The sequence below is a fragment of the Mixophyes fleayi genome, chromosome 7, assembly GCF_038048845.1.
Source record: "Mixophyes fleayi isolate aMixFle1 chromosome 7, aMixFle1.hap1, whole genome shotgun sequence".
Classification (NCBI taxonomy): domain Eukaryota; kingdom Metazoa; phylum Chordata; class Amphibia; order Anura; family Limnodynastidae; genus Mixophyes; species Mixophyes fleayi.
In genome coordinates this window covers 9,370,854-9,398,670 of record NC_134408.1, presented here as the reverse complement: position 1 = coordinate 9,398,670, position 27,817 = coordinate 9,370,854, and the positions used below count along the sequence as shown (strand labels likewise).

Sequence of the window (27,817 nt, the reverse complement as noted above, 5' to 3'; positions counted from 1 at the left end):
TGCTTAGAAAAATCAATGTGTACAGGGCTGTAAATGTAGATATTTAAACATTAACAATCCCCACTCATTGGGGATTGAACTTTTTCATATTTCACCTAAAAAAAATAGTGCTTGCTCTGCCTAATTTTTAAATTTCTCATGATAGTAAAGTGATAATTGATTAATGCACAGAAATCTCTCACAGCTGACAGTAATAAATGCCTCCCCCTCTTCTAGTTTCCAGACTATACTGGCAGAGTGCAAGGTAGGAGATAGGACTGGGAGGGGGGCAGAGTACAAGAACCTAGTGAGAGGGAGGACTGTCAGCTGGGCAGAGTACACAAGTCCACAGTGGGAGAGAGGATTCAGAGTCGAGAAGAGTAAAAGGCCTTGGTGACAGAGAGGACTGGGAGCTGGGAAGAGTACAAGGCCATAACCGGGAGTGAGGACTGCGACCTGGACAGGTGGGGAGAAGGCTGTGAGTTATGTAAAGTACAATATCATAGTAGGAGAGAGACTACAAGACCCTGCTGGAGAGAGAGAGCTAGGAGCTGGGCAGAGTATAAGGCTCTGGTGGGAGAGAGGACTAGGAGCTGGGCAGAGTATAACGCTCTGGTGGGAGAGAGGACTAGGAGCTGAGTATAAGGCTCTGGTGGGAGAGAGAGCTGGGAGCTGGGCAGATTATGAGGCCCTGATGGGAGAGAGGATTCTGAGCTGGGCACAATACCAGGCCCTTGTAGGAGAGCGATTACAGGTGAGAGGCCAGAGAAATAGATAACAGGGCAACATTTGGAGGTAGAAAAGGGTGGACTGGAAACAAGGGCCTGATTCATTAAGGATCTTACCTTGAGAAACTTCTTATTTCAGTCTCCTGGACAAAACCATGTTACAAAGCAAGGGGTGCAAATTAGTATTCTGTTTTGCACATAAGTTAAATACTGACTGTTTTTTCATGTAGCACACAAATATCAACTTTAAATTTCAGTGTACAAATAAGCTATCAAGTATTTGTGTGCTACATGAAAAAACAGTCAGTATTTAACTTATGTGCAAAACAGAATACTAATTTGCACCCCTTGCATTGTAACATGGTTTGTCCAGGAGACTGAAATAAGAAGTTTCTCAAGTTAAGATCCTTAATGAATCAGGCCCAAGAAGTCTAAAAGGCCTTGGTGCAAGTGAAGACTGGGAGCTGGAGAAGATGCCAGACTCAAGTGACTGTGAGTTGTGTGTAGAGTACAATATATTAGTAGGAGAGAGACTACAAGGCCCTGGTGAAGAGGGACGGAATGGTGGTGTGCAGAGGCTGTAGTTGATGTGTGATGACTAGTGTAGGTATGATCTATTATACCAGAGCCAGTTTAGGGATGTGTGGTTCTGTCTCATGGGGCCCCCCGGACTGTGCAGCATCACCTGTCTGGGATCACTGCTGCTGCCTAAACAGCTCCGGCGGATCCTGTTTCCAGGCAGTATGCAGAGGCTGCTGGCTTCCTTACGCATCGCAACGTTATTATATCAATGGCTTCCAAGAGTGCCGGGAGCCTCTGCGCACTGTGCGGACAGGAGGGAAGAAAGAAGCCCTAGTAATTAACTAACTCACCCTGAATGATGGCACTATGCTCTTAATTTTAGACCATAGTGGCTCCCATATCTTAAGTGCCCTGTACCCCCCAAAGCTTTAATTCATCTCTGACAATAGCCACTGTGCAGCTCTGTAGAGTTTTGTTGGGTGATGATGATGATGATTGATGATGAAGATGTTTGATGATGATGATGAATCAAAATTTGCATCAAGCTGCATCCTGGGTCTATCCGGCATTTGAAGTCAGCATTGTGACTACTATTAGCGTGGTCCTAATAATAGAAAATTGCCTTTTCAATATACATGATATCATAACATGACAATAAGACCATTACTGTTTGTTTTTTGCTCACTAGACAATATTTTAATTCAGAATGGATGAAGAAATTAACAAACTAATTGAAGCCATGAAGGACTTTGAGGTTAAAATGGTGCAGGTGGAGGGGATCCCACTCCCAGAAAGCACTTTGGAAATCTGGGACCAAATATATAACTTTCAGGCACGTGAAGACGACATCCTAATTGCTACATATCCTAAAGCTGGTAAGTGACTCCAATATAAGTGGCATTAACACCTTGTGTGCCAGAGACATCTGCCCCCCCCCCCCTCATTTTACATAATCATACCCATAGTTTAGCCTTGGGAACTTGGTGTCTTAACACTGTAAAATTTAAGGGGAACTCCACCTTCAGGGAAGTCTACTGTCCAGGCAAATTTGTTTTGTCTTGCAGACCTTAAATACATCAAGAGAACTTTTCTTTTGATATAGTTGGTTCCAATGCACAGACCTGAATGTATCTGTTTGTGAATCCAAGGGTAAAGGACATAAACAAATCTATGTGTACACTACAACATGCTGAGGTTGGAGTTCCCCTTTAATACAATATGATCCCATGACAAGCAATAGCTCTTCCCAGCAGTGTTTGATATAATGACTCCATGTGAGCTTCCCAAGAACCTGATAGGTTAAACTTTGACCACATGAATGGGACACAATATAATAACCTGAGAACTTAATATCACACATTACAAAACCCTGCTCACATGGCAGTTAGTGAATAAGTTATTAGTGAGTTAGCAGAAAAGAAATTCTCTATATAATTATTAGCATTGCTAATCCTACTAGAATCATAGAGTACAAGCTGGGGTCTAATTACAGCTGGTGAAGGGATTGTGGCCAGGCTTCTATTAGATAATACAACTTATCTTTAAATCAGGTTTAATTTTACTTTATATTTCTATAAACGATTTATTAACATTAGCAAGAATCTCCATGCTGCTTATATCTCCACTCCTGCCCCACCTAGTAAAAGGTGGTAGTGTTTGGGGGAGATGATATTTTATGACATATATTTGTCAGGATCATTGTGTCTAATAATGTAGTAGATTATATTGTTATACCAATAAGGCCCATCAGGGGGCAGTGGTGGAACTACAGGAAGTGTAAGTGTTGGAGGGAAGCCTACAGCAGCAACCACCGGGGCCGTACCATAATTTTGGGGCCCAGAGACACACTGCTCCGGACCAGACATGATGCCCGAAAATCTAGTAGTTTTGCGGGGGTTAAGAGAGGCTGAAAAGACCACTTTAACTGCACATTCTCCATTCCTTTGAAACTCCTATAAATATGGTTTCCTGCAACATGATTTTCTTATGGGCGCAATTGACGGTGCAGTACTGTGCCAAGGCTGCATTCAGCGATGCACATTAACGTCCACACAGTTCCAGGTGGGCCAATTTTCTACATCCTGACAGCTGCCGTCTTCTTGACATGCTAAGTCCTGCACTTATCCGTACAAAGGGGAGCAAATGATCAGAAATAGATGCAAAGCTTCACAAAAGGGGAAGAAATATTGCTCAATAAAAAGGTAAAAGTCCAGCCCTAAAATATATAATCACTGTAATAATACATATACTTGTAACACACTGGATGACTTTACTGTGAACTCAGATTCCTTGTAACTACTTTTTTCCCCTTACATTATCTTAATACGAACAAATAAAATATTATCAAAAAACAACATTATATAATCATAAGTATAATGTAAGCATTTATTTATGAAAAAAGAGGAGGGAATGGTCATACCTACTGTATGACCACAGGGGCAAACACAGGATTTGTAGAGGGGAGTTTCTACACCACGCCACCAGTGGGCGTGACCAGCATGCATGGGGCATAGCTATAATATTACACAGTGCTTGGCTGCTCTCCAACTCTTCCTATCCCTATAATGTACATGGGCAATGCTGTGTGCACTACTGTTAGGTACACGCAACTCTCCCTTTATAAGCAGAGCCGTGTGAAGCGGGGGCAGGTCCAGCTGATAAGGACTTGTGTAGAATTAATCCAAAAACGAAGTCTCTTCAGAATATGTTCTATATTTATGTATGCGCAATACAGACCATTCAATTCAAATAGAATTATGGTAATTTCATATTACTTATGCAAGCATTTTATGCCTTAAAACCACAAACTAATACGTAGATAGAGCATCATATAAGTCTTTAAAACAATAATATCACTGCACACATATCAGAAACTATCAATATCCCCCACACACCCCCCGATTTAGGCATTAATCCAAATTAATCTTGCCACATCTTATCAGGCGTTAAGTTACTGTACCACAGCTTCCCTATTCCCTTAATATGTATAATGAAGGGCACATTTCCTTTAGATACGTTACTGCAATTCTTTTTAGACATGTTTCTCCACATACCTTAAGCAATATGTCTATAACAGTAAAACAGCTTAATTTGTCAACATATATTTATGCACGTAGATCTCTTAACTCTTAAGCATCCTAACTTTATTTTATAACCAGCTTTAATTCAACTTCCATTTGTGTGGATTGATTACCCATATCACAGCCACCTGAATTATACAGTGCCCCAAGCTTGGAGGGGAGTCTCCAGGCACTAGGAGATCCCCCCTCGGTTTACCTATGGACCATTCCCTCCGCTACATCCAGAGAAGTCTATTTTGCACAGTTAAGGATCAGACCAGTTTGCTAGAAAGCCAAAATTCATAGATTTCTATGAACTTCTCCCGCCTCTATATTTAATTAAAACATGTACTTAAAAGATGATTTAATCTTAGAACTGGGGGTCATTATAAAGAGGGTGACTTGTTTTGATGGAACAACTATTTCCAGCTGGTGTAAAGGTCGTACAGATCACATACGTGTTAGAGATCACCCTCGTTATCATGGTCTCTGGTTCTCCACAGAATTGTGTCACAGCAGCAAATACGTTATAATATGGTTGAGCAGAACACACAGACGTGGGAGCAGTTTAGTCAGCAGCCAATTAACCTACCATGAATGTTTCTTGGAGTGTGGGAGAAGACCCAGACAAACACAGGGAGAACATACAAACTCCACAGATAGGGCCCTGGTCGGGAATCAAATTCATGATCCCAGTGCTGTGAGGGAGCAATGCTAACTATTGTGCAACCATACTACTCCTGATATGCCGCTTGCATGCGTTAAAATACAAGCGGGGTGGAAAGTTCAGGCTGCAGCTGAGGTTATCTCATGTGGCTCTTACAGGTACCACGTGGGTGCAGGAGATCGTAGACCTGATGCTTCTAGAGGGGGATGTGGAGAAGAGCATGAGAGCCCCCTGCTTTGTCAAGGTGCCGTTTATAGACTTGAATGCAAAACCCATGAAATCAGGTAACAGATATAGACATTCTACATATATTATATACAGCTCAGCAACTGCTTATGTGTCTGGGGCAATTAAAGTTGTTTTCCACTTTCAGATAACTTAATTTTGTTTAGCAGGGCAACAACATGAAATATCTCTGGTGATAAAAATACATTGTATAAATGCACTGAAAAACGGCAGAAAGAAAGATAAATATATTTAGTAATAGTCACCAGGGGGTATGTACAAGTCAACAAATAAAAGGCAACTGAAGGTGAAATCACAACTGCAGAATTATTTATCCCCCAAACATGAGAATACCCCATTGGTCGGTGAACTGTTCTTACATCACCAATTGGATGTCACACAGTGTATTAATACCTTATATGGGATGAGCCACTGATCAACTGTCCAATAGGAAGCAGCAAGAAGCACATACACACAGAGGCTTAGGTATATAACATTCACCGACTGGCACTGTACCACAGGTGACGGCACAGAGTACAGGCACACGCTGACACCTACCATAGGCGCGTAGATCTCAGCCTATTCTTACACACGTGTTACATTTTGGGTCTCTAAACCTCATCCCATGTGTGGCAGTTTACAAACCACATACAAAACCGCTGCTTATTAAATGTCTCCTGTAACGTTAGTCTTCATTGAGGCCTATTGGATGTAATGTAGATCATTATGTAATCTAATAGGAGTCCCAGCATAATAATGTGACCTTATAATATATGTTCTGCATTAAGGCCCAGTGTGTTTTGTTAAGTTATGACATGAACACCAGTGTAAAGCAATAGAGGATTTCGGTGATGTTAGTGGGAAAAATTATTTTTACAAAATAATTTTATACATAAGAATAATTGTCTCTAGATCAGTGATGGGCAACAGGCGGCCCTCTGATCCTCCACCTGCGGCTCTCCGAGCCTCCACCTGCGGCCCTCTGATCCTCCACCTGCGGCTCTCCGAGCCTCCACCTGTGGCCCTCCGATCCTCCACCTGTGGTCCTCCGAGCCTCCACTGACGGCCCCTAACTCCTTCCTGCTTTATTGTCAGATGTGTTTGTTATATAATGTAACACTTGTATAACATACCTGCTGATATGTTTTTACAGATTGGAGTCTCTTTCTTTGATTAAATGTATTGTTTTATCTTATTACTGAGATTAACGGTATTGTACAGGCTTTCTGTGGGTCAGAGGCTGGACCATGTGGCCGCCTAAATGTATCATGTTGGCCATCGCTGCTCTATATCTATACGATCATTAAAGGATTGTATTTTATAGCCTCTGATTGCTGGACAGAGATCCCAGCGCTGCTCCGTCTGGTTACTTTTGGGCAGAAAAATAATGTCGCCTTCCCTTACACCAGACCTGTAGTTCCCGTTGTCCGTGACCTCGGCCGCTGGAGCAGGATTATGCGGTTACGAGGTTTGGCATCTGACGTTATGAGCATATTGTGTACATCTGACAATTTAGGCACCTGGTTCCTAATAAATGACATCACACAGCTTGGGGGTACATCCCCCCTTCCTCCTACCCAGAGATGCCCCATCTGCCAGGGTTAGTAAAATTAGTTTTTTTAACATAGAAAATGAAGCAAATGGAACTGAATTTTAATTATGATGTAAGTGAATAAAAACAAGAATTGATTTCTTAGTCCTTCCATGTATTTAAGGATTGGATCTTGCCAACGATATGGAGTCTCCTCGTCTGCTAAAAACTCATTTGCCGATACAGCTGTTGCCGCCATCTTTCTTGGACAAGAAGGTGAAGGTGAGTGAGAAACTAAAAAAATATTGTGTCCCAAATTATTAAAGGTGATGTTCACTTATTTATTGTTCATTCATATCCTGTAATTATTAAGATGACTTGCAAACAATGTTATTCATTTTTCTTGTGACTGAAAAGACGATCTGAAGCGAAGGGTTAACTGTTCAGCAAAATGTAGCAAAATTGTTTCAGTCCCGGAAGCCTCTCTAGTGAAGTGAAGGGAGGGGGATCTAAGAGCTCAGACTACATTATTATCGAATTGAATTGATGCAGGTTGGCAAAACAATAGTCCAACGACTCACTTCTGTTATTACTGCTGCTTGCGTGTGTGAACCAGACAGCGCTGGTGTAGATTCACTTCTCCTTGAGCGCTCCCATTCATGCACGTGGGAAATTCAAGGGGAGGGGCGTCAGCGGTACCACTGGGTGTTTGAATAAAGCCTGCCGCGGTGGCAGATAGAGAAGCACCACCGGGTCATTGGAGCCTTCTACTTACCCACTGAATCAGAGGGAATACCGCAGCCCAGGTAAGTACAACATTGTAATCCATAATAATTAATTTGCATATCTTATTGCAAATGTGGAAATATGAATTGTGGGGCTCAGTTTGGATTTGGTGGGGTCTGTTTCCTAGTTTCTCTTCTTGCACTTGGCCAGATGTCATTCAGGATTATTTGCAGGATAAGGGAGTTTGAACCTATGCCCTTCTTGAGGTATATCATCTCTGGGTCTGGTCTTCAAGTGGATCCGGAGAAGGTCCAAACCATTCTGAACAGGCCACATCCATCTACTCTCAAGGCTATTCAGCGCTTTCTAGGCTTCACAAATTACTACCGACAATTTATTCTGAACTATTCCAGCAATGTCGCTCCCATTACTGCACTTACTGGGAAGGGAGCTAATTCCAGAAACCGGCCAGTAGATGCATTAGAAGCCTTTTCGCTTCTCAAACAAATACTGAAAAACAACATTAATATAAGGGCCCTTAGGAACCTAAAAGCAATATCTAAAAAAAATGGTTAAGCTGCATCTCTCCTAACAGGCTCTGAAACCCCTTTGAAACAATATGAATAAAAGAAAAAACAGAAAAGAGTGCAAACTTAAAACCAAAGCCTTACATATGGGATTCTGGCTTTGGGGGCGAACCTGGTCCTCTACGGCAGATATATAGATGATATTTACTTTATTTGGGATGGTGATCTTCAATCTTAAATTCTAATTCATTTGGTCTCAAATTCACCAGCAACTTTCATCCTGTTACTATCAATTATCTGGACATCACACTAAAAGTTTCGAATGGAACAATAGTAACAGAAAATTATTCCAAAGAAGTTGACACTTTAAACTTTCTCCCCTATAAGAGCAGTCATCACAAGCCTTGGTAAGATAACATTCCCAAGGGTCAATTCCTTCGGATCAATAGGAATTGTTCGGATATTAGGGATTGCGATTTTCATTCTAAGAAATTCAATAAGTCATTTCAGGAACAGGGATATCCCGATTACATCTTAGATAAGGCTCTGATTGAAGTAGGCAAGATTGACAGATCCAGACTCTTTACTCAACCTTCCAAATGTGTTAATGACAATAAATCTATGGTTTTCGTTACGCAGTTTAATAGTGCGGCTAGAGAAATTAAACAGGTTGTTAAAAACAATGCTGCTTTGCCGGAGTTAGATGAATACATTGGTCCCTCGATAAAGAAACAAAATATTATAGTATTCAGGAGATCAAATAATTTGAAAGAGAAATTAGCCCCAAGTTTTTTTTAAGAATTATAATATGGTGAATATTTCCCACAAGCTTAAAGAAAATGCTGATAGGTGGTTGGGTAGGTCTAGTGGTGTTTTTAGATGTGGTAGACTCAAACGCATTACCTGTGGTTTTGTTGATCACATGAGTAGGGACTTTTCCTCACACATTTCAGGAGAAAGGTTTCCCACTAAGAAATCTTTGGACTGTCAATCTACCTATGTCATCTATTTGATCAATTGTGCATCTGGAATTCAGTATGTAGGCCGCACCATTAGATCTGTGGGGGTGCGCTTTCAGGAACAACGTTGTAACATATTGAAAAACGTAAGAACACATAGTTTATCTACACACATTAATATCTGTCAAGGTGACAAACTTTCTGGTTTACAGATCAGGGCCATCAAACAAATAGACAATACCATGAGGGGTGGGGACAGGTTTAACCTGTTATGTAAACATGAGGCCTTTTGTATATTCAAACTCATGACCTGGACCCCTCAGGGCCTTAATGATAGTATCGAGTTAAATAACATTTAGACAATTATCCATTCTAATGTATCTTTGTGGATATTGACAAAGTTTGTCTCTACAATGCCATTTATTCCACTGTTCATTTTTCATTTAATAATTTATATATTTATTTTTTATTCTTTATTTATTATTTTATTTATTTTTCCATTTTTTAGGTATAGGATATTCTGAGCCTTTCTTTACATATTTTTGATTGTGATTAATTGAGATGTATTGTCTCAAAATGTTTGTCATTCTGTCTGCTATTTACTTATTGCTTGAATATTTATGTCATCCTATCAAACATGGATGCTCTATGTTAATATTGTTTATACTCATCATGAGGAGTAACTCATGATGATATGTCTAACGATTCTGGACATATTTCCTCTAATGAAGTCAAGCTTTTTATTTGTTCGTCATAGTAATTTAAACAGAGACATTGTGTGTTATGTTAGTTATATGAAGGGTAACCTTGTTTTATTTTTATATTGGATCATGCGATTTTTACTTATGCTTATTGTGTGATCCGGATTAATTGTTTATGATATATTGTCATTATTTTTCATCTTTTTGTTTGATGCTGTGACAAACCACAAATCGATGATACATAAAACAGCAATATTAATTGCGGCAAAACAATATTGCCATTTGCTTCAGAGAAGCGATCAGTGGCACAATGTTTGTATTGTCCGCCGCCCCTTACAAATGTACGAATGAAGTTTGTTCCTTATTGGCCACTTTGTATCATGTGACCGCCGGACTGATGATTGGTCAATTTGGATCATGTGACCGGGTTCCAGCACTATTTATAAACATCCTTTTCTGCTTTCTATTTATGCCTCTGATGAAACGGCTCCATATGCCGAGAAACGCGTCAGTCAGTGGCCATTTCTTTTTTGGTGAGAAGTGACTATCCCAAACCCCGGGGTTTATCTACATTGTTTTCAAGCACAGTTCCAGGTGTTTCAAGGTCCAGTCGTTGGCTCACGTATAGACTGTTTTTACTTCGATACAAACATACAGCTTGGAGGAACGGATTAATACCGTACAATGTATGGAAATTATTTCTCATCTATATCCTGTTTCAATTTATTCTGACATTGTCATGCACACAAAGCTGTGCTGATCGTTACTTGAGCCTATGGACATGTGAATGTTATTTCATTGTTTACATCTAAGCCGTCTGACATGTGGACTTTGTGTTATGGTAAACCCATTTCATATTATCAACACTAGGAATTTGGACTGTGCCTATTTATCCATGTCTATGTCATGATTCTTCACCTATTTACATTTGATGATTTTGTCACACGCCGGCCCCGCAGAGGGGCAGCGACAGTGTTACCTTTCTCTTGTAAGCGGTGAGCCCGGTGTTCTGGTCACATCCTTGGATGGCGACCGCCATCTTGCCTTGGGTCCTGCGCATTTGCATGTCAGCTCTCTTCTCTTCAGACCTCCTACTCGTTCCTTGTTGGTCACAGCATTTTGGAGTGCTATTTAAACCTCCTACTTCCTCCTGTCAGACGCCTGTTCTTCGAGTTCATTTACTTGCTATGAGGATCTGGCTCCCTTCAGTCTACCCAAGTCTCCTGTTCCTCCAGTGTGGCCTTTGCTTCTCACGAGTACTCCTCTCCATGCTGGCTGCAGCTCTACCTCTCCGCAGCATCCACAGCTGTTACTGCTGTGCCTGAGGTTCCATCTCCTCTCCTGAGTTCATCTCCGTTGCTCATACTGAACTACCGCTGTTCCAGTGACTCTCCTGCCGTGGCTTTGAGTTACCATCATCGGGTCAGCTATAGTTCTACTACTCCATTGCTCATATTGAACTATCGCTGCTCCAGTGACTCTACTGCCCTTGCTGTGACTGCTATCAACAAGTCAGATATAATTCTGCACCTCCATTACTCATATTGATCTACTGCTGCTTCAGTAACTCCTCGCCTTTGCTGGTTACCACCCGGCATCAGCCGTCTTCCTCTCTCTCTGCTCCTGGCTCCTCCTACAATCTGCTCAGCACTCACCCAGGGGACTGCAATCTGTGGGATAGTGGCAGATAAGGCCATACCTCCTTGCGGGGGTCCCTGGTGAATACCACCTACTCGTTAGACTCTGCATCCCTGAGTGAGCAATACCAAACCTGGCAGATACAAGGGATCCATTAAAGACTCTCGGATTTCGTAACAAATACATCCTAAATGCTGTGACAAGTCTGCATTTCCTCTCTCATTGCACCCTACTCCCACCTATACTACTCTTACTGGTACACCCTCACACCTACCCTACTCCCACCTATACTACTCACACTGGTACATCCTCACACCTGCCCTACTCCCACCTATACCACTCACACTGGTACAACCTCACAACTACCCTACTCCCACCTATACTACTTACACTAGTACACCATAATACCTACCCTACTCCAATCTATACTACTCCCACAGGCACACCCTCACACCTACCCTACTACCACCTATACTACTCACAATGATAAACACTCCCTGTCCAAATCTCCACACTAAACTACATATGTTCTTCTTGTTTCAGCTCTCTTCCAAATAGAATGTAATCTCTCCTGTGAGTAGAGTCCTCCATACCCTTTGTTTCATATCTGCATTTATTTGATCCACCTTGTATGTCCCTGTTTTATATATGTTCTGTTTTCCCCACTGTCCGGCACTGCAGAGCACTATGGTGTCTTACAAATAAATGATAATAATAATAATAATAATACATTTGATACAAAAAAAATGTGAATTCCTCAAAGCCTCGTACAGTTTCCAACAACTAAGTAAATGTTCACCTTGTCTGATAAGGAAAATAATTTCTCAGCATTTTATTATTTGTTTAGGGATGCCCAGAAAGAAAAAGTTTTCTGAATTGGGGCATTCGTGGGTCCAATATCAAACATAAAATGAAAAAAAAATGTTATTAATTTCTTTATTAAAATTAAATTACAAACAACTATACTCATCAACAGCTAGAGAAATATTTAAAAAGGTGAATTTGTGTCACAAGTGATAAAGTGTGATGTTGTGATGGTGTCAATTGTATATTTTAAGTAAGTGGCAAAAGTTTGTGTGTATGGGAGTCCAGGTGAGCAGAGAAGGGAGGGGGAGATGGTAAAGAAGTGTCCGGGGATATTAGAGAAGGGAGGAGAAGGTGGAAGTGTCGGGGTGTTGAAGAATATTACACATGTGATTTAGGTGTATTATGTTTCTATGTATTTCTCCTCTCTCTGGCAGGTTGTATATGTTGCTAGGAATGCCAAGGATTGTATGGTTTCATACTTTTACTTCCAAATGATGAATAAGGGCCTGCCAGACCCTGGGACCTGGAATGAATACTTCTCAACGTTCTTGGCTGGAGATGGTGAGTCAAAAGGACAAATACAACTTGTAATGACTAAGTAAACAACAGGACATAATTTACGCTTAAAAAGGTCCAAATCTACAAAAGGCTCATAGTCATCAGAAAATTGTGAAGCTCTCCTGTCCAAATCAAAAGGAGCTACGTTGTCCTCAGGCACCTTGGCAACGTTATACAGAAGTAGTAGATCTTGACTTGTTAGCAAAAGCAGAATAAGCTTGTATTTGGGGGATAAAAAGCATCTCACTGCCTAATCTCCAAGCAGTCCACCTGGATGGAGACCTCTGTCCTTTCTCATAAGACAGGGCTCATTGTTATAGAAGTCTACATCTAAGAATACTCTTAGAAATCCACTTTACTTAGCACATGGTTCCTAAAAAAATCCTCTGATACTCTTTTATACCTATTATAGGTCCAAATGACTCCCAATAATTACTTCTCTAGAACTCTGGGATTAAACATAATTCTGTGCGCTAAAACACATACTAGTGGGTTATACTTAAAATGAGTAAATGAATCTGCCATCGGTGGATTAAAATTGTTATAAATAATGAATTCCTTTCAGTGCCCTGGGGAAGTTGGTTTGACCATGTCATCGGCTGGTGGAAAGCTAAAGACAGTCATCAAATTCTCTACATGTTCTATGAGGATTTGATCGAGGTGAGAAAAATTAATGTGGCATGGAGTACATATTTATATAGCTGGTTCAGGTGTTTCTATTTTTACTGAAATTCTCTTGTTGGCAGGACCCAAAGCGTGAGCACAGAAAACTATTGAAGTTCCTAGGAAAGGACCTGTCAGATGAGGTTCTTGAAAAGATTCATCATCACACATCATTCCAGGCAATGAAGGAAAACCCGATGGCCAACTACAGTGTCCTACCAGCAGTTGTATTCGATCAGTCCGTCTCGCCCTTCATGAGGAAAGGTATAATGTTGTCGTTTCTATGAGACAATGACAATTTAGAGTCAATATGGTGGTAATTATTTATTTCATGTTTGTGAATTCTTGTTTCAGGGAAAGTCGGAGATTGGAAGAATCATTTTTTGGTGGCCCAGAATATTGTGTTTGAAGAGGAATACAAGAAGAGAATGGAGGGGAGTGGACTGAGCTTCCGCACCCAGTTATGAGACTAAAGCTGGTTGCACACACAATTTCACCAGCTAGCCAACAGTTGTACCATGTGTGGGCTTAGGTTCCTCAAATAGGTTTGATCATGTATGGTGGAGCACCGGTAGTAAATAAATAATGATCTCCATCTTTAAATGTGGAAAGTAACCCATCAATACGGAAGTGTAGGGGACCGTGCCCATGCTGGACTACAGTAGGTCATTGAGGAATCTGAACACACTGATCACTTCAGTTTGGCTACAGATCTTTGTGTCAAACTAACATATCAGAACATGTATAAGGAGCATAAAAGTCAGGAGATGCATATTTCTTGACTTTATATAGATAGATATCTCATATCTTCATTTTCTGTATTAGAAAATCATCAACTTTAAAAATCCTACAATTACAGTTAGAAATCTCAGAGACTATAGTAGATTATTTCCACATTCACAAGACAGCGTTCAAAAAACTACAATTTGGAGATTATTAGTTATGTTTTTCACAGCAAATGGTAGCAAACAACCTAATAGAGAATATATTGGGCAAAGTCTTCTCAACTGAATTTTCCATAGAATGTTCCTACAAACTCAATTGCTGAGATAGAGTCTACCAAAATTTTAATCACATTAGGGGAGAATTCAATAACATACATGTCTCAAAAGCCTATGAAGGATTTGGGATGAGATGGATTCCTTTTGTCTTAGAATACTTGTAATAAATTCAGAAGGAACAATAAAAAGCTGAAACTGAGAAAGGTAATACCGACCAATGCTACTGTTTTATAAGGCCTGGGTATCCCTTTATTTAAAAGATAATATAATGCTCCTAATTAAGTTCTCAGTTTGCACACTCCAGAGAATACCAGAAGATGGGTTGACATTGAAAATACGCTGGTAGGGACAGATGTCCTTGAATTTTTCCTGATGCTTCTGAATAAATTAAGACTGAGATCAAGTCTTCATGTCCATACCATAGCACTGACCTTCGAAACTTGGGATAGGATCAATGGGTGTCTCTGTCTGTCGAAGCATCCTTTACCACTAAACCACCGATCAGCCAAACCCTCATTCTCTCCAGGAAATTGTAGTTAAATGTCTCGAGTTTGGAAAGCAGCCGTTTCCACCACCTCAACAACTTTGCACCTTCATTTTTTGCAGAAGTTCTGAAGAGAAACTCAATTCCTAGTAATAGTCTTCGTAGACTTGAGTCTAAGTGGGGTTCTCCAAGGAAATTATCTCAGAATGAAAGGATGGGTATCCAAAAAAAAAATACTTTTATACCTTATCTTACCCCCGCTCTACCAGAACTTGAATCTCATAAACATGCTTGGGAAATGGTCTTTCCAATAGGCAAAGCATGGGAAAAGATCTATAATAAAACGGTAAAATGTTCTATCAGTGTAGCAATAAAAGAATACTCATATAAGATTTATAGCTCCAAAGTGGCTCCACCACATTTACCTTTGCAGTCAACCAATGATGGAGACAATGTGGCCTGATTAGCACCTTCCTTCATATGTGGGGGACCTGTCCAAGTACAGTGGTCTTCTGGACAACCATTCTAGACCTGATAGCCAACATTACATAAGATAGATACCTCTGGAACCTCTAAAACTGCTCCTCATCAAACCTGTAGAATCTGTCGCTATAAAGATTTCTACAATAATGTTCCCACCACCAACCACAGTTGTTATTCTCCTTCTTGATGTATCCTGTGTTCCCCGCACCACTTAGATTGTAAGCTCAATTGGACAGGGCCATTTTTACTTTTTGTTTTATGTCATTGTATGAAATTTATATATCTCATGATCCCCTCAATGTAGCAATATGCCAGTGCTTTATCATTAAAGGATAATTATAATAATAATAATAATAATAATAATAATAATAATAATAATAGGATATATCTGCTGCATAGCTAACTTGATACATTTTGTATTAATGTAACAGTCCCTTCACTATTTTTTTTTAAAAAAAACAATGACTTATTTTTAATAAAACAGATTAACAACATGTCCTGCACATTCAAACATAAAGTGAATGCAAATACATAAATAAACTTCACAAATTTGTTTTTCTTTTAAATAAAAAAGTATTCCCAGTGTCCTCTCTTAAACTTTTAGTATTTTCATTTTCTTTTTTATAAATGATGTTATGTTAAATACCTCAAATAAAATATTAATTAGCTTATATAAATGTATGAAATGTTATGCACGTTTTGTCGCTATCCAATAACGTTTGTCGAATCTCGATATGTGCTTCCAAAGTACAAAGTAATTTATTATCCAAAAGTAGCAGAATAATTCAAGCGAAATAATAATAATAATAAGTACAGCCGTTACTTTTCGCAGGTGCTCTGGATCCAGTGAACAGTCATTCAGGTCTGAAGGCTGTGGTCAAGGAAGACTGGTCACTAAGCACAGAGCCCCTGCTTATATGCAGTCAGAAATACAGTACAACAATGCAGATGATGTGGCTTGCTTCTATTGGTCCAGGCTTCAGGAAGGTTCAGTGTACTGCAGGTCATAGGCCAGTTGAAACCAAAATATCCAAAGGTGGGGGTCATCTCTCCAGGAGATGTGCTCCGACTTTCCCGCCAAGAATCCAGTTTCAACTAGTCTATTAGCATTTTACAGTGGGTATCACTTTATACATTTATTCCCTAACATCACTAACTAGAGTATGCAATGTGCGATCTCTTCGGCGAATTCCCAATTGTAAAGCGCTACGGAATCTGCTGGCGCTATGTAAATAAATGATGATGATGATGATGATGACTTGAGGGGTTTGCAGTAGCTTACCTGGATCATATAGCGGTATTCAGTCAGAACTGCTAAAACTTTAATACGATCCAAACCACTGGCCTGACCATTAAACGTGTAAAAAGTCAGATAGGCATGACAGAAGTACAATTCCTAGTTCATAGAGTGGATTGGATGACTCTGAAACCAGAGCCAGGGAAGGTGAATGCCATCTCAGCCAGGACCACTCGAAAAACTAAGAAGCAGATTGTATAGCAAAGCCTCTGACAGACCTAACCAAGTAGAACCTGCCCAATAGTAAACTGAATGCAAGGAATCCCTGGCAACTTTGAAAGTTGCTCTCACCAGACCTCCAGTCTTGCAAGCCTCAGATTTCAACCACAAATTTATAGTGCAGGGGGACTCCAGTGTCTGTGGCTTAGGTGTTATCCTCAGCCAGGCAAATTCAATTTTCAAAACCTTCCTCTAAAGTACAGTTCCGTTTGATTCTATTCAATTGACTTTTAGGAATATCGTAATCTATGGTCTATAACGACCACTTTCATAATGAAGAAAATTATTAGAATCTACAGGTTTTCTATAATCAGATCTTTATTATTATTATTATGGAGAGTGTAAGAATGAGAAAATTAATTTCAGTGGCGCTATATGAGTGAGTGAAAATTAAGTTACAATCATTAGTGTTTAGGTGCTAAAAAAAATCAAGTGCCAAATCATAACCCCATCCCAAACAATGATCGAATCATCAATAAAGTGACCATAATATATTCAATTTGTCTGAAAAGACCTGTCCCACACAATACAGACCCATATATAAATTAGCAAAAGTAGGTGCGAAATTTGTGCCCATTGCAGTCCCTAACACTTTTAGATAATACTGTGAATCAAGTATCAGAAGGGAAAAAAGGAAGACTGCACCAAGCATCCCATTTATTACCTCCTCAGATGCGTATTTCTCTCATTCTTAATTATATAAGAGATACTAATAGAGGAGGGGTGCACCCGATCAACAAATACATAGTTTATATAGATTGAGAGGAAAGAAAAAGGATGATCTTATGGGGCACTCTGAAATGAGTTTAGAGATATATAAATGTGTATTGATTTCGTAATAAAATCTTTAGATAAATCTTTATTAATACATTGATAAAATTGTTCTAGTAGCGAAATATTAAAACTTGTAACCCTGCTCTGATTGACTGGTTTATTAATTACCAATAAATGTGTTCAATTATATCACCAGCCCTTGTTGTGGTGATATAATTGAACACATTTATTGGTAATTAATAAACCAGTCAATCAGAGCAGGGTTGCGGCAGGACAAGGGTCACTTGTCTTCTTAACAGTTTATGTTATAATTCACATGATATGTCATTACAAGTTTTAATATTTCGCTACTAGAACAATTTTATCAATGTATTAATAAAGATTTATCTAAAGATTTTATTACGAAATCAATACACATTTATATATCTCTAAACTCATTTCAGAGTGCCCCATAAGATCATCCTTTTTCTTTCCTCTCAATCTATATAAATACTGTGAATCAAATAAGAAATAATCATATATAAGTATAAACATAATATAATCTGAGCATTGCCCCCCTGTGATCTCCGAATCTCCACTAAGAAAATATCTTAACTGCTTCAAGGCTTGGATGTGTGTATAAGGAATTTGCACATCAAGAGTTAAAAATCCATAAGGATCTTTCCACTCATTGTTCTGAATAATATTCAAAACATGCATAGTGTCACAAATTTGTGATTTCAAAGTAACAACATATTTCTCCAGAAAAAAATCTATAAATTGTGAAAGATTACCCATCAGTGAACCAATTCCAGAAATAATGGGTCTACCAGGGGTGCTTAATAGTTATGAAAGTTTCTAAGATGGCTGCTTGAACATGTAAAAAATTGCTAACCAATCCTCCCTGCTTCTCCATGTGTTACAAAGTAAGCACACTCATGAGTGGGGTGTTCCTGTGTGTAGGTAGAAAAACCTTATCCCTCTATACATTCACACTTGGGAAGTGTTTGAGCAGTCCAATTTGTGTCACTATTTAGCATCATGAGCTACTACACTATATTATTATTCTTTGTTTTGTTCTGTTCTATATACATCATTGAAACCTATGTGTATATATATATATATATATATATATATATATATATACATTTAAATTATGTATATTGAAAACATTGAATACAAAACAGGTGAAGGCATCAATCAAGAAGAAAATAAAAATATACAACCAGGGGAAGTTGACAGATTGCAAGCTAAACAACAAAGAACAGCTAAAAAGAGTTAATGTACGAGTTTAATAATCAACAGCAGAAAGGGGAGAAAGGCAGGGATAGAAGGAGCAGGGGGCAGAAAATAAAATAAACAGGGAGGTGGGGACGGGGAACCACTCAGAGAGAAAGTGAGTTAAGGGACACAGAGGTGTAGCGGAAGGAGTGCGAAGCTTGGCTTTAGTGACTAAGAAGTGATTGGCTGTGATAGGAAGCCCATGGCACCCGCCATACTTTGTGGAAGGATACGGAGAAGCCCCACAGGATGCTGGGTATGTGCTCCGTTTGGTATATGTGCAACACATGGCTGCAGACAGAGAGGAGGATGTAGGGGGAAGGATTCTTCCAAGAGGCTGCTATCTGGCATGTTGCCGCACATATGATATGTCTAAACAACTGTAGGGAGATCTGGGATAGGCAAGGGGAGCAGTACATACTTTGGATCTGAGGGGATGTGAAAGCGAAAAATAGAGCTGTCAGGGAAATTACATCAGAGGAAAGGGATTGGAGTTGTGCAGATGTACAGAAGAGTACCAGTTTGGCCACAGTACTTACAACATGCATAGGAAACATGAGGAAAAATACAGTGAAGCCTAGCAGGAATATAATACCATCTGTGGAGTACTTTATATGCATTCTCTATAATGAGAATATTAATGGAACGTTTTGCGACCCATTTATATATGTCAGACCACTCTTCTTGGTCGAAAGGTTCTCCTAGATCCGCTTCCCATCGCAACTGGAAGAGATCTTTTGCGCCAGCCGAGGTCGGAAGAAGTGCAGTGTACAGCGTGGAGATGAGGCCTTTCAAGGATTGGCTACAAAGACAAAAGTTTTCCAGTACTGTGTCTGGTTTGTTTAGGATGCGAGACTTAACAGAGTGGAAAAAGTGCATAACCTGCAGATGCTGGAGGAACTATCCCATTGAGAAACCAGGGAGATCAGAGAGGGTTAGACAGATCAGAGAGGTTATAAAAGAGAAGGAATCCAATCCATCCACACAGAGAATATCTGGTGGGAAAAACCTGGGGAGAAAGCTGGGTTACACCAGATGGGAACCATAGTGGAGGGAGATGGGGATAGGGCAGCCATTCTATTACAGTGTGACCAAATGGACAGTGAGAGTTTGATCACAGGGTGTACACAAGCAGCCACAGGCCTCTGTATTGAAGGCAGCTAAAGACAAGGGCGTATCGAGAAGCCACACATTAGTGCCGATTCTATCAACCCAAACTCTGGTCCCAACGGGGGAGTGCCATTGAATGTACTGAGTGAATTGGGCTGCGTATGTCAGGGCACAGCCGCGACTCTCCTTATTCCTGCATTGACGTCCCCGGCCGTCGCCATGATGACCGGGGCATCACTTCCGGTTACTCGGCCCGACCATTGCCAAGGCAACGGCCGGAATGCGAGTGTGTTAAGCGATGCGCCCCGGCAAGTGCTGCAGCCAGGCGCATGCGCTAAGTATAGCCTGCGGGCTAATTAAACATCACATCTTTATTAGGAAGTCTGAGCCTGTTTGTCATTACAGGGCTGAGCCCTGATTGGTCCATGTCAGTATATAAGGCAGGGAGAGCTTAGCCTCCCTGCCGGCTATAGCGTTCAGTTTGCCTGTCAGCTAGCCTGCTCCTATATCTTGTTGGTGACAACCTGTGGATTGACTCCTTGTGTATGACCCCTGCCTGGACCTTGACTCTGCCTGTACCCATCTCACTACCCTCCGTTTGTCTACAGCCATGTCTGTCCCCACCACTAGGGGCAACAGTGAAAACCAGACCTTCGGAGCAGACTCCGGGTTTTGTGGTATTGGCTGCTGGAGTTCCTAACATTATAACCGGCCAGTGAAACACTGGAGAGGATTATTCATGGACGGAAGCGGGACGAATCCCGCTCCAGCCCAAGTTCTAGCTGGACAGATTCAAACCCTGTCTCAGATGGTCCAGGGATTGTCGCAACGCCTGTCGGCACAAGAGGAAGCTTCTAGGACTGCGCAAGCCCAACAAAGTTCGTTCGCTACAGTAGCACAAGTTGCTGAAAAGTCAATACTGGCTATGAAAGAAAGGTGTCAGACCACACAGTGCATTGCAGTTTGCCTAAAATGGTCACGTGTTGTTAACGTCTGGGCTAAGATCTTGGGTCTTGCGGAGTCCATGCCTCGATGGATAAGAGCTGTTTTGGCGACACAAGGGGGATCTACACAATATTAGGCACGTGGTTTTAATGTTGTGGCTGATCGGTGTATAAATATTGGGACAGATGCACTGTAAAAAGGGATAACAGGTAGATATATAAACTAGATGGCTCCTGATACTGCATTTTATGACCAGTAAGTTCTGTTATTTTATATATGTATAGGACATTCAGTCCTTCAATTTAGAGAGAGTGCTCTTGTGTGTTAGTTAGAAGCCAGACAAGATAGAACTTTGCTTATGATTTATTTATTTTAATGCTAGTAAATAAAACTAGTTGAGGCTATTTGAACCAAAGCACTGAACCGGTGTGATATATTTGGCTGATGCATCATCATCATCACCATTTATTTATATAGCGCCACTGATTCCACAGCGCTGTACAGAGAACTCATTCATATCAGTCCCTGCCCCAGTGGAGCTTACAGTCTAAATTCCCTAATACACACACAGACAGACAGGGAGAGACTAGGGTCAATTTTGATAGCAGCCAATTAACCTACCAGTATGTTTTTGGAGAGTGGGAGGAAGCCGGAGCACCTGGAGGAAACCCACTCAAACACGGGGAGATCATACAAACTCCACACAGATACGGCCATGGTTGGGAATTGAACTCATGACCCCAGCGCCGTAAGGCAGAAGTGCTAACCACTAAGCCACCATGCTGCATGTGAAGATACCCCAAACCCAATTTATATATTTAAAACTTGTTGGCAGATGTTGACAACAATTACAATTAAACCACAGGATATTGAAATGGCCTCTTACACATTATTTAGAAATGTTATTTTACTAATAACAATGTTACATTATATTTATTTTATGTCTCTTAGAAGTCGCTGTTGCACTTTGTAACACAAATTTACAGCACTGTTTACTTTGACGACACTTCCATTCAGCAACCAAGAGTTCTGGCAACAAAGAAATTAAATGGTAATAATTGTGGTAGAAGTTTGTAGAACGGGTTTGTGCTGATAATGTGATAAGCAGGATGTGGATGTAACTCTAGACTCTTCAGCCTCAACCTGAGAGATGTGAGTGTGCAAGATATGGGGGCGGAGCCTGGGTAGGGGGAGGAGCAGAGATACTAGAAATAGGAGGAATTCAAGAGCAATGAGCTCTTCTTATAGGAAAATTAAGAGGAGAGAGAGAAGATAGGAAGTTACAGCACAATAGCAGCAATTACAGAACTCAAGGGAAAGGAAGAAAACTGTGACTGATAGCAGAGGACCACTACTCTCACTCAGGTAAGTAAACATTGTGTATGTGTATGCAGCAAATAGTAGTTACTGCTGACCTGCTGCATTAGTTCTTTTGCAAGATTAACAAACTAAAAACATGTACTCAGATCAGCTACTTTTATTTATTCGTTTTTTAATACGCAAAAATGTTGCAATGCAGCAGGTCTGACGTACACAGGGATTTGCATGACTGCAATTCTCTGACCAGAATTCAATGAGCAAAAAGAGTTCTCAATTTGTGAGGTGTTCTCCCCAGGGTCTATTTCCCAGGTGCTCCACCCAGCTGCTTACACTTGTCACCCAGCTCTTGGAGTTTGTATGAGTCATATCATATTATGATAGAGCAAATCATTGTTTATCCTGTTCTAATAAGCTCTGTGTCAACAATGCAGCCAGCAATGACCACCAATCTGACCAGTCCTGCCAGTTCAGGCAGGCAAAGGTTCAGCTGTTTGTGTCCAGACCAGCCAGCAAGCAGGCAATAACCTCCAACATTTTATTTATTTTTTATTATTAATTAAGATCTATTATTATAGTTACCTACTCTCCCGGAATGTCCAGGAGACTCCCGAATTTTTGGGAGTTCTCCCGAACTCCCGAGAGAGCAGGCAAAAATCCCGGATATAGCTGTCGCCGGTGATTAAGATGGTGGTGGGGGGGGGGGCTAAATGCGGCGTTGTGGTCCCACCCCCTACTGTGATTGGTCAAAATTGCCTAAGCTTGACAGGGGTGGAGCCTAACGGTGCCCCACGCGTGCCCACGCCCCCCTCGACGGACCCCCTCCCAGAAAGCTGCCTTTAAAATTAGGCAAGTCTGTCTATTATACTGCCTGGCTACTTTTTAATGCCACCCAGCTGTCAAAATTTTCTGAGGAGAACACCGTTTTGTGTCCATTGCATTTCCTGATCTGAAAAATAGCTGTGTACAGGACTGTAAATGTAGACATTTAAACACTAAAAATGCATATCCCCAACTCATTAGGGGCTAGATTTACTAAGCTGCGGGTTTGAAAAAGTGGGGATGTTGCCTATAGCAACCAATCAGATTCCAGCTTTCATTTATTTAGTACCTTCTACAAAATGACAGCAAGAATCTGATTGGTTGCTATAGGCAACATCCCCACTTTTTCAAACCTGCAGCTTAGTAAATCTAGCCCTAGGTGTTAAACTTTTGCATATTTCTCCTAAAAACAGTGCTTGCTCTGCCCAATTTTTAATTTCAATTAATGCTATGTTAGCTCCACATATTGTAATATATGTTAAGCTGACCAACTCAAGCCAAAGTGTTCCCCTTCTGGTCAGTCCTAACATGATCAAATGCTATGGTTTTTTTAATATTTTGTTAAAGGGGTTAGGCATACTAATTGGGAGTTAATTGTGAGGGTGAGCATATTAATGATCTTAATGGGGTACTTTTGAGGAGACTGAGGGTGGTAATGATTAAGGGGGTTAATGAACATACAAGGGACTTTTAATGATGGGGTTAATTATAATCATTAACTCCCTCATCCCCGTAAAGGGGTTAATGATGTTGAAGGGGTTGTTGTGATTTGGCTAAAACATACTTGCCTACTCTTCCGGAATTCCCGGGAGGCTCCCGAATTTTGGGGAGTCCTTCCGGACTCCCGGAAGTGTAATCCAACCTCCCGCATTCGCCAAAATTCATGGCATTGAATGGCGGTGGCGGGGCTTAATTGAGTCATTAAGCCCCGCCCCTGCTATTCACTGCCGTGCATTTCGGCATTTTAGAGTGGGGGCGGGGCTATGGTGACACGACAACGTCACCACGCCCCCTCCTACCCCCTGTCACATGACAGAGGGTAGAAATTTTGAAAGTTGGCATGTATGGGCTAAAAGATTTATTGATTAGAAGCTAATGAATGGTGGGGAGGTTACTGTTAATGAGGAGTTTGGTATGATGATGAGACATTTTATGATTATGAGGGGGTAAGGATTATGATGGGGCAGCACGGTGGCTCAGTGGTTAGCACTTCTGCCTCACAGCACTGGGGTCATGGGGAAATTTTCGGGAACGCCTGGTAATTCTAACTTATTTTAAGGTTACCTTACATTTTTTAAAAAACAAAACAAGGCCACCGCAGGGCTATTGAGACTTTTTGCAGTGTGTAGGCAGGATGAGAATGACACAAAGAGAAATGGTACTTTGCAGTGTCCAAATATAATGCATGAGAATGACACAAAGAGAAGTGGTACTGTGCAGTGTCCAAATATAATGCATGAAAATGACACAAAGAGAAGTGGTACTAAGCAGTGTCCAAATATAATGCATGAGAATGACATAAAGAGAAGTGGTACTGTGCAGTGTCCATACATTCAGCATAGCAAACAATTCAGAATTGCATACAAAACAGATATTACGCCATAGTGCTGAATTCACCTATGGAAACTAGAATTAGAACAGTAATATGTGCGCAAATGTAATAAAATGTTACTTTATGCCTCATTCTTTTTTATGTAAGTTGTACGTTAATGTAAACACTGCTTTAAATACATCTGACCATCTAACCAAATTATTACTCTACAAAAAGTAATATTAATTTCCACTCACACTCAAATAAAATAAAAAGTAAAAACTAATAAAATTAGTGTTATAGTGATTAAAGCTGGGTACACACTACACGGTTTTCATCCAATAATCGGCTCAATCAGCCGACATGCGTCCGGTCGTTCAAAAGTCGGGTCAGTGTGTGTAGTGACACGGTGGTCGAAAGTCTGCCCAAAGAGACGATTGTCGCCTCATTTGGTTGTTCGTACCATTAAATATTTTCGTTCCAATCTCGTTTCCGTTGTGTATTGTGTATAAACTTCCGTCCGATCCACGACAATCCTCCGATACTTCCTCGACCTGGGGGGCGTGTGTATGTTAATTTGTGATGTCTGTCCCAGTCCCACGTGGTGCGGTATCCGCACATCACAGGCCTGTGTTTTGTATAGATATGTATTGCACCTGTCTGGCTGCAGACCATTACACGTGTATAAAGCACGTGTGTTATTACCCTTTGCATCTATGTTGGCAATCTATTCAAATTAAACTTTACTAGTTTAATAGTTTATAAAGTTTATAAAGTCATATTAACCTTTATTAACTTTATTAACTAATATTTGTCAAATACCCTGAATAAACCACACCGTATTCATGCAACAGTTTTATTGCAGGTAAAAAAAAAATAAAATAAAATTTGTATAGTACAATATGACACGTGAAAAAAAAAATAGTATTACACTTAAAGGGTGCTACTGGTTTGTGGCACAACAGTTGCAAACAGCATATACATGTCATCAAAAGTATTATCAAGGTTTTTAATTTTTTTCTTGATGTTGGCAATATTTCCTTTCATTTCTTCAAAATATTCGTTGAGCTTGGCAACTTTTTTTCTTCCTCTGAACTTTGATCGGATATGACGATGGGGCATATGTTTATTTTTATTATACCCAAACAGAACACAATGGCTTACGAAAGAAATGCTGACCTAATGAAGGATTTTATTGAGACCTACAGGGCTCACCCATGTTTGTGGAAAGTTAAATCCAAAGATTATTCAAACAGAATGAAACGAAACATGGCGATGCAAGAGCTTGTAAAAGCATGTCTGCCATATCACCCTGGAGCAATTGTGGAATGGGCAAAAAGCAAGATCCAGAACCTTAGGACTGTGTATAAAAAAGAATTAAATAAAGTTGAAGCAGCCAAAAAATCAGGAGCTGCAGCTGAAGACGTTTATGTGCCAAAGCTATGGTACTTTGATCTGTTACACTTTGTGAGGGACCAAGAAACACCACGTATGTCCACGAGCAGCATGCCCACAGACAGCAGTTCATCCACAGAGGTAGAGCAAGCATATGATATACCTGCAAGCGGCACAGTAAATACAGTACATTATGATGTTGCCATGTAACAGATTTATTCATGTTCAAAGAATCAACAACACAATAACAATACATAACATGTATATGAACAGTTGTCATAAGCAATCATCCTGCCATGGCACGACACCATCACCGTTGAAATAGGTAAGGTACGCTTCCCGGTTTAATTTTGCCAATGTGCTACTATTTTTAGAGTGTCCACACTCTAATGGTGTCAAGCCCACTACCTCCATGTCCTCGGCATTACTTTCCACATTGGCCTGAGTGGTACGTTCACTGTTGCTTTTACGCCGTAGAAAGTTATGCAGAACACAACAGGCCTTCACTACTTTGTCGACTTTGTCCAAACGCAGGTTTATTGCAGAATGAAAAACTCGGAACCTGTAACTTAAAATCCCAAAGGCATTTTCAACTACACGCCTAGCACGTGACAGTCTGTAATTAAATATACACCTTTCAATGCTCAGATTTATTTGTGGGTATGGTTTTAAAACATTGTTGTGCATTGCAAAGGCGTCATCTGCCACAAACACAAAGTTTAGTCCATATTTTGTGCTACTCCGCGATGGAAGGTTAAGGACATTGTTTTGTAGTTTGTTATGGAAGATAGTATTCTCCAATGCTCCTCCATCTGAGACTCTTCCATTTTTTCCAATGTCCACAAATAAGAATTCATAGTTCGCATCCACTATGGCCATTAAAATAATGCTAAAAAATCCTTTATAGTAGAAAGATCCACTGTTTGTTGGTGGCATAATTCTGACATGTCTGCCATCAATGGCACCACCGCAATTTGGGAAATTCCAGTCTCTCAAAGTCTTCCGTTATCACTTTCCAGTCTTCCTCTGTTGATGGAAACTGAAGCATAAAGATGTGTAAATAGTTTACATTTGAACATGCATGCAATTGCATGCCCTCATTCGCCTGCACTACTGTCTGATGGGCTCTTGCTGGATGCTGCAGGCCAGGAAGCTACAACAAGTAATAGCGCTGCACGTGAAAGCCAGCTAACTGCTGACAGCCAGGACGTGACCCAAGCTGGTACACTGGCAAAAAACATTCAGAAGCGAAAGAGACGCAGAATAAAGGAAATACAAGAAACTGATGCACTAACAGAAAAGATTCTTGATTGCGCTAACGCTTTGATAACAAAAACAAAGGAACAGGACACATTTGATTTCCTGGGAGCAACAATAGCTAGCAAAATGAGAAGTAGTAGCAAGCGCATACAAGATGAAATGGAGCGGCTGCTGTGCAACCTCATGTGTAGGGCGACCGCTGAAGATTTGTGGCCAGACACAGTTACTTCTAACCGCAGACACAAACAATCATACACATTTCACACAGCACAGTTGCAGCATGGTACCATGGGCGGACAAAGCGTAATGTCTCATCCGTGTATGACATCCACACCAATAGCATCAGGAAGGATGCAGATTACGAGGCCCTGGTGGGAGGGATGACTGGCAGCTGGGCACAGTGCCAAGCCCTTGTAGGAGATTCATGGTGAGAGATCAGAGAAATAGAGACCAGGGCAACATTTGGAGGGAGAATAGGGTGGAATGAAAGCTGGAAAAGAGTGCAAAACCCTGGAGGGAGAGAGAACCAGGAGCTGGGCAGAGTACAAGGCCATGGCTGAAGACAGGACTCAGAGCTGAGAAGACTAAAAGGCCTTGGTGAAAGAGAAGACTGGGAGCGGGACAAGGGG

General features: G+C 40.6%; 2 protein-coding genes across 7 annotated transcripts in view; both read left to right on the top strand.

The window, feature by feature from the left end:
• LOC142097287 (sulfotransferase 1C1-like) overlaps nucleotides 1-27,817 on the top strand; it is a 59,750-nt gene that overhangs the window by 17,576 nt on the left and 14,357 nt on the right. Inside the window, exon 1 of one of the 4 annotated variants that reach the window (XM_075178992.1) lies at nucleotides 22,092-22,228. The exons of 1 other annotated variant lie outside the window; for it this stretch is intronic. Coding sequence is in view for 1 of the 3 variants with exons in the window: in XM_075178993.1 (XP_075035094.1) it covers nucleotides 25,689-25,746 (58 nt within the window). In the remaining 2 variants the exon portion in view is untranslated. Of the gene's footprint in view, nucleotides 1-22,091; nucleotides 22,229-25,673; nucleotides 25,747-27,817 lie in introns of those variants that run through there. 2 more of the 4 variants (XM_075178990.1, XM_075178993.1) reach the window with 2 other exon arrangements.
• On the top strand, nucleotides 299-13,893 carry LOC142097289 (sulfotransferase 1C4-like). 3 transcript variants are annotated; one of them, XM_075179000.1, is made up of 8 exons: nucleotides 299-457; nucleotides 1,918-2,104; nucleotides 5,114-5,239; nucleotides 6,896-6,993; nucleotides 12,504-12,630; nucleotides 13,193-13,287; nucleotides 13,374-13,554; nucleotides 13,645-13,893. In XM_075179000.1, the coding sequence occupies exons 2-8, from the start codon at nucleotides 1,936-1,938 to the stop codon at nucleotides 13,755-13,757; spliced, it is 909 nt and encodes a 302-aa protein (XP_075035101.1). In that variant the 5' UTR covers nucleotides 299-457; nucleotides 1,918-1,935; the 3' UTR covers nucleotides 13,758-13,893. The 3 variants fall into 3 exon arrangements, with proteins under 3 accessions (XP_075035101.1, XP_075035102.1, XP_075035100.1); XM_075179001.1 differs by having other exon boundaries at nucleotides 299-443; nucleotides 13,374-13,540; nucleotides 13,581-13,654; XM_075178999.1 differs by having other exon boundaries at nucleotides 300-443.

What these genes read in the sequence shown, in the direction of transcription:
- LOC142097289 (XM_075179000.1), top strand. Translation starts at nt 1,936, where the DNA reads ATGGATGAAGAAATTAACAAACTAATTGAAGCCATGAAGGACTTTGAG. An exon ending in TGCAAAACCCATGAAATCAG is followed by an intron (nt 5,240 to 6,895) that starts GTAACAGATATA and finishes CATGTATTTAAG; the next exon opens with GATTGGATCTTGCCAACGAT. An exon ending in TCTTGGACAAGAAGGTGAAG is followed by an intron (nt 6,994 to 12,503) that starts GTGAGTGAGAAA and finishes TCTCTCTGGCAG; the next exon opens with GTTGTATATGTTGCTAGGAA.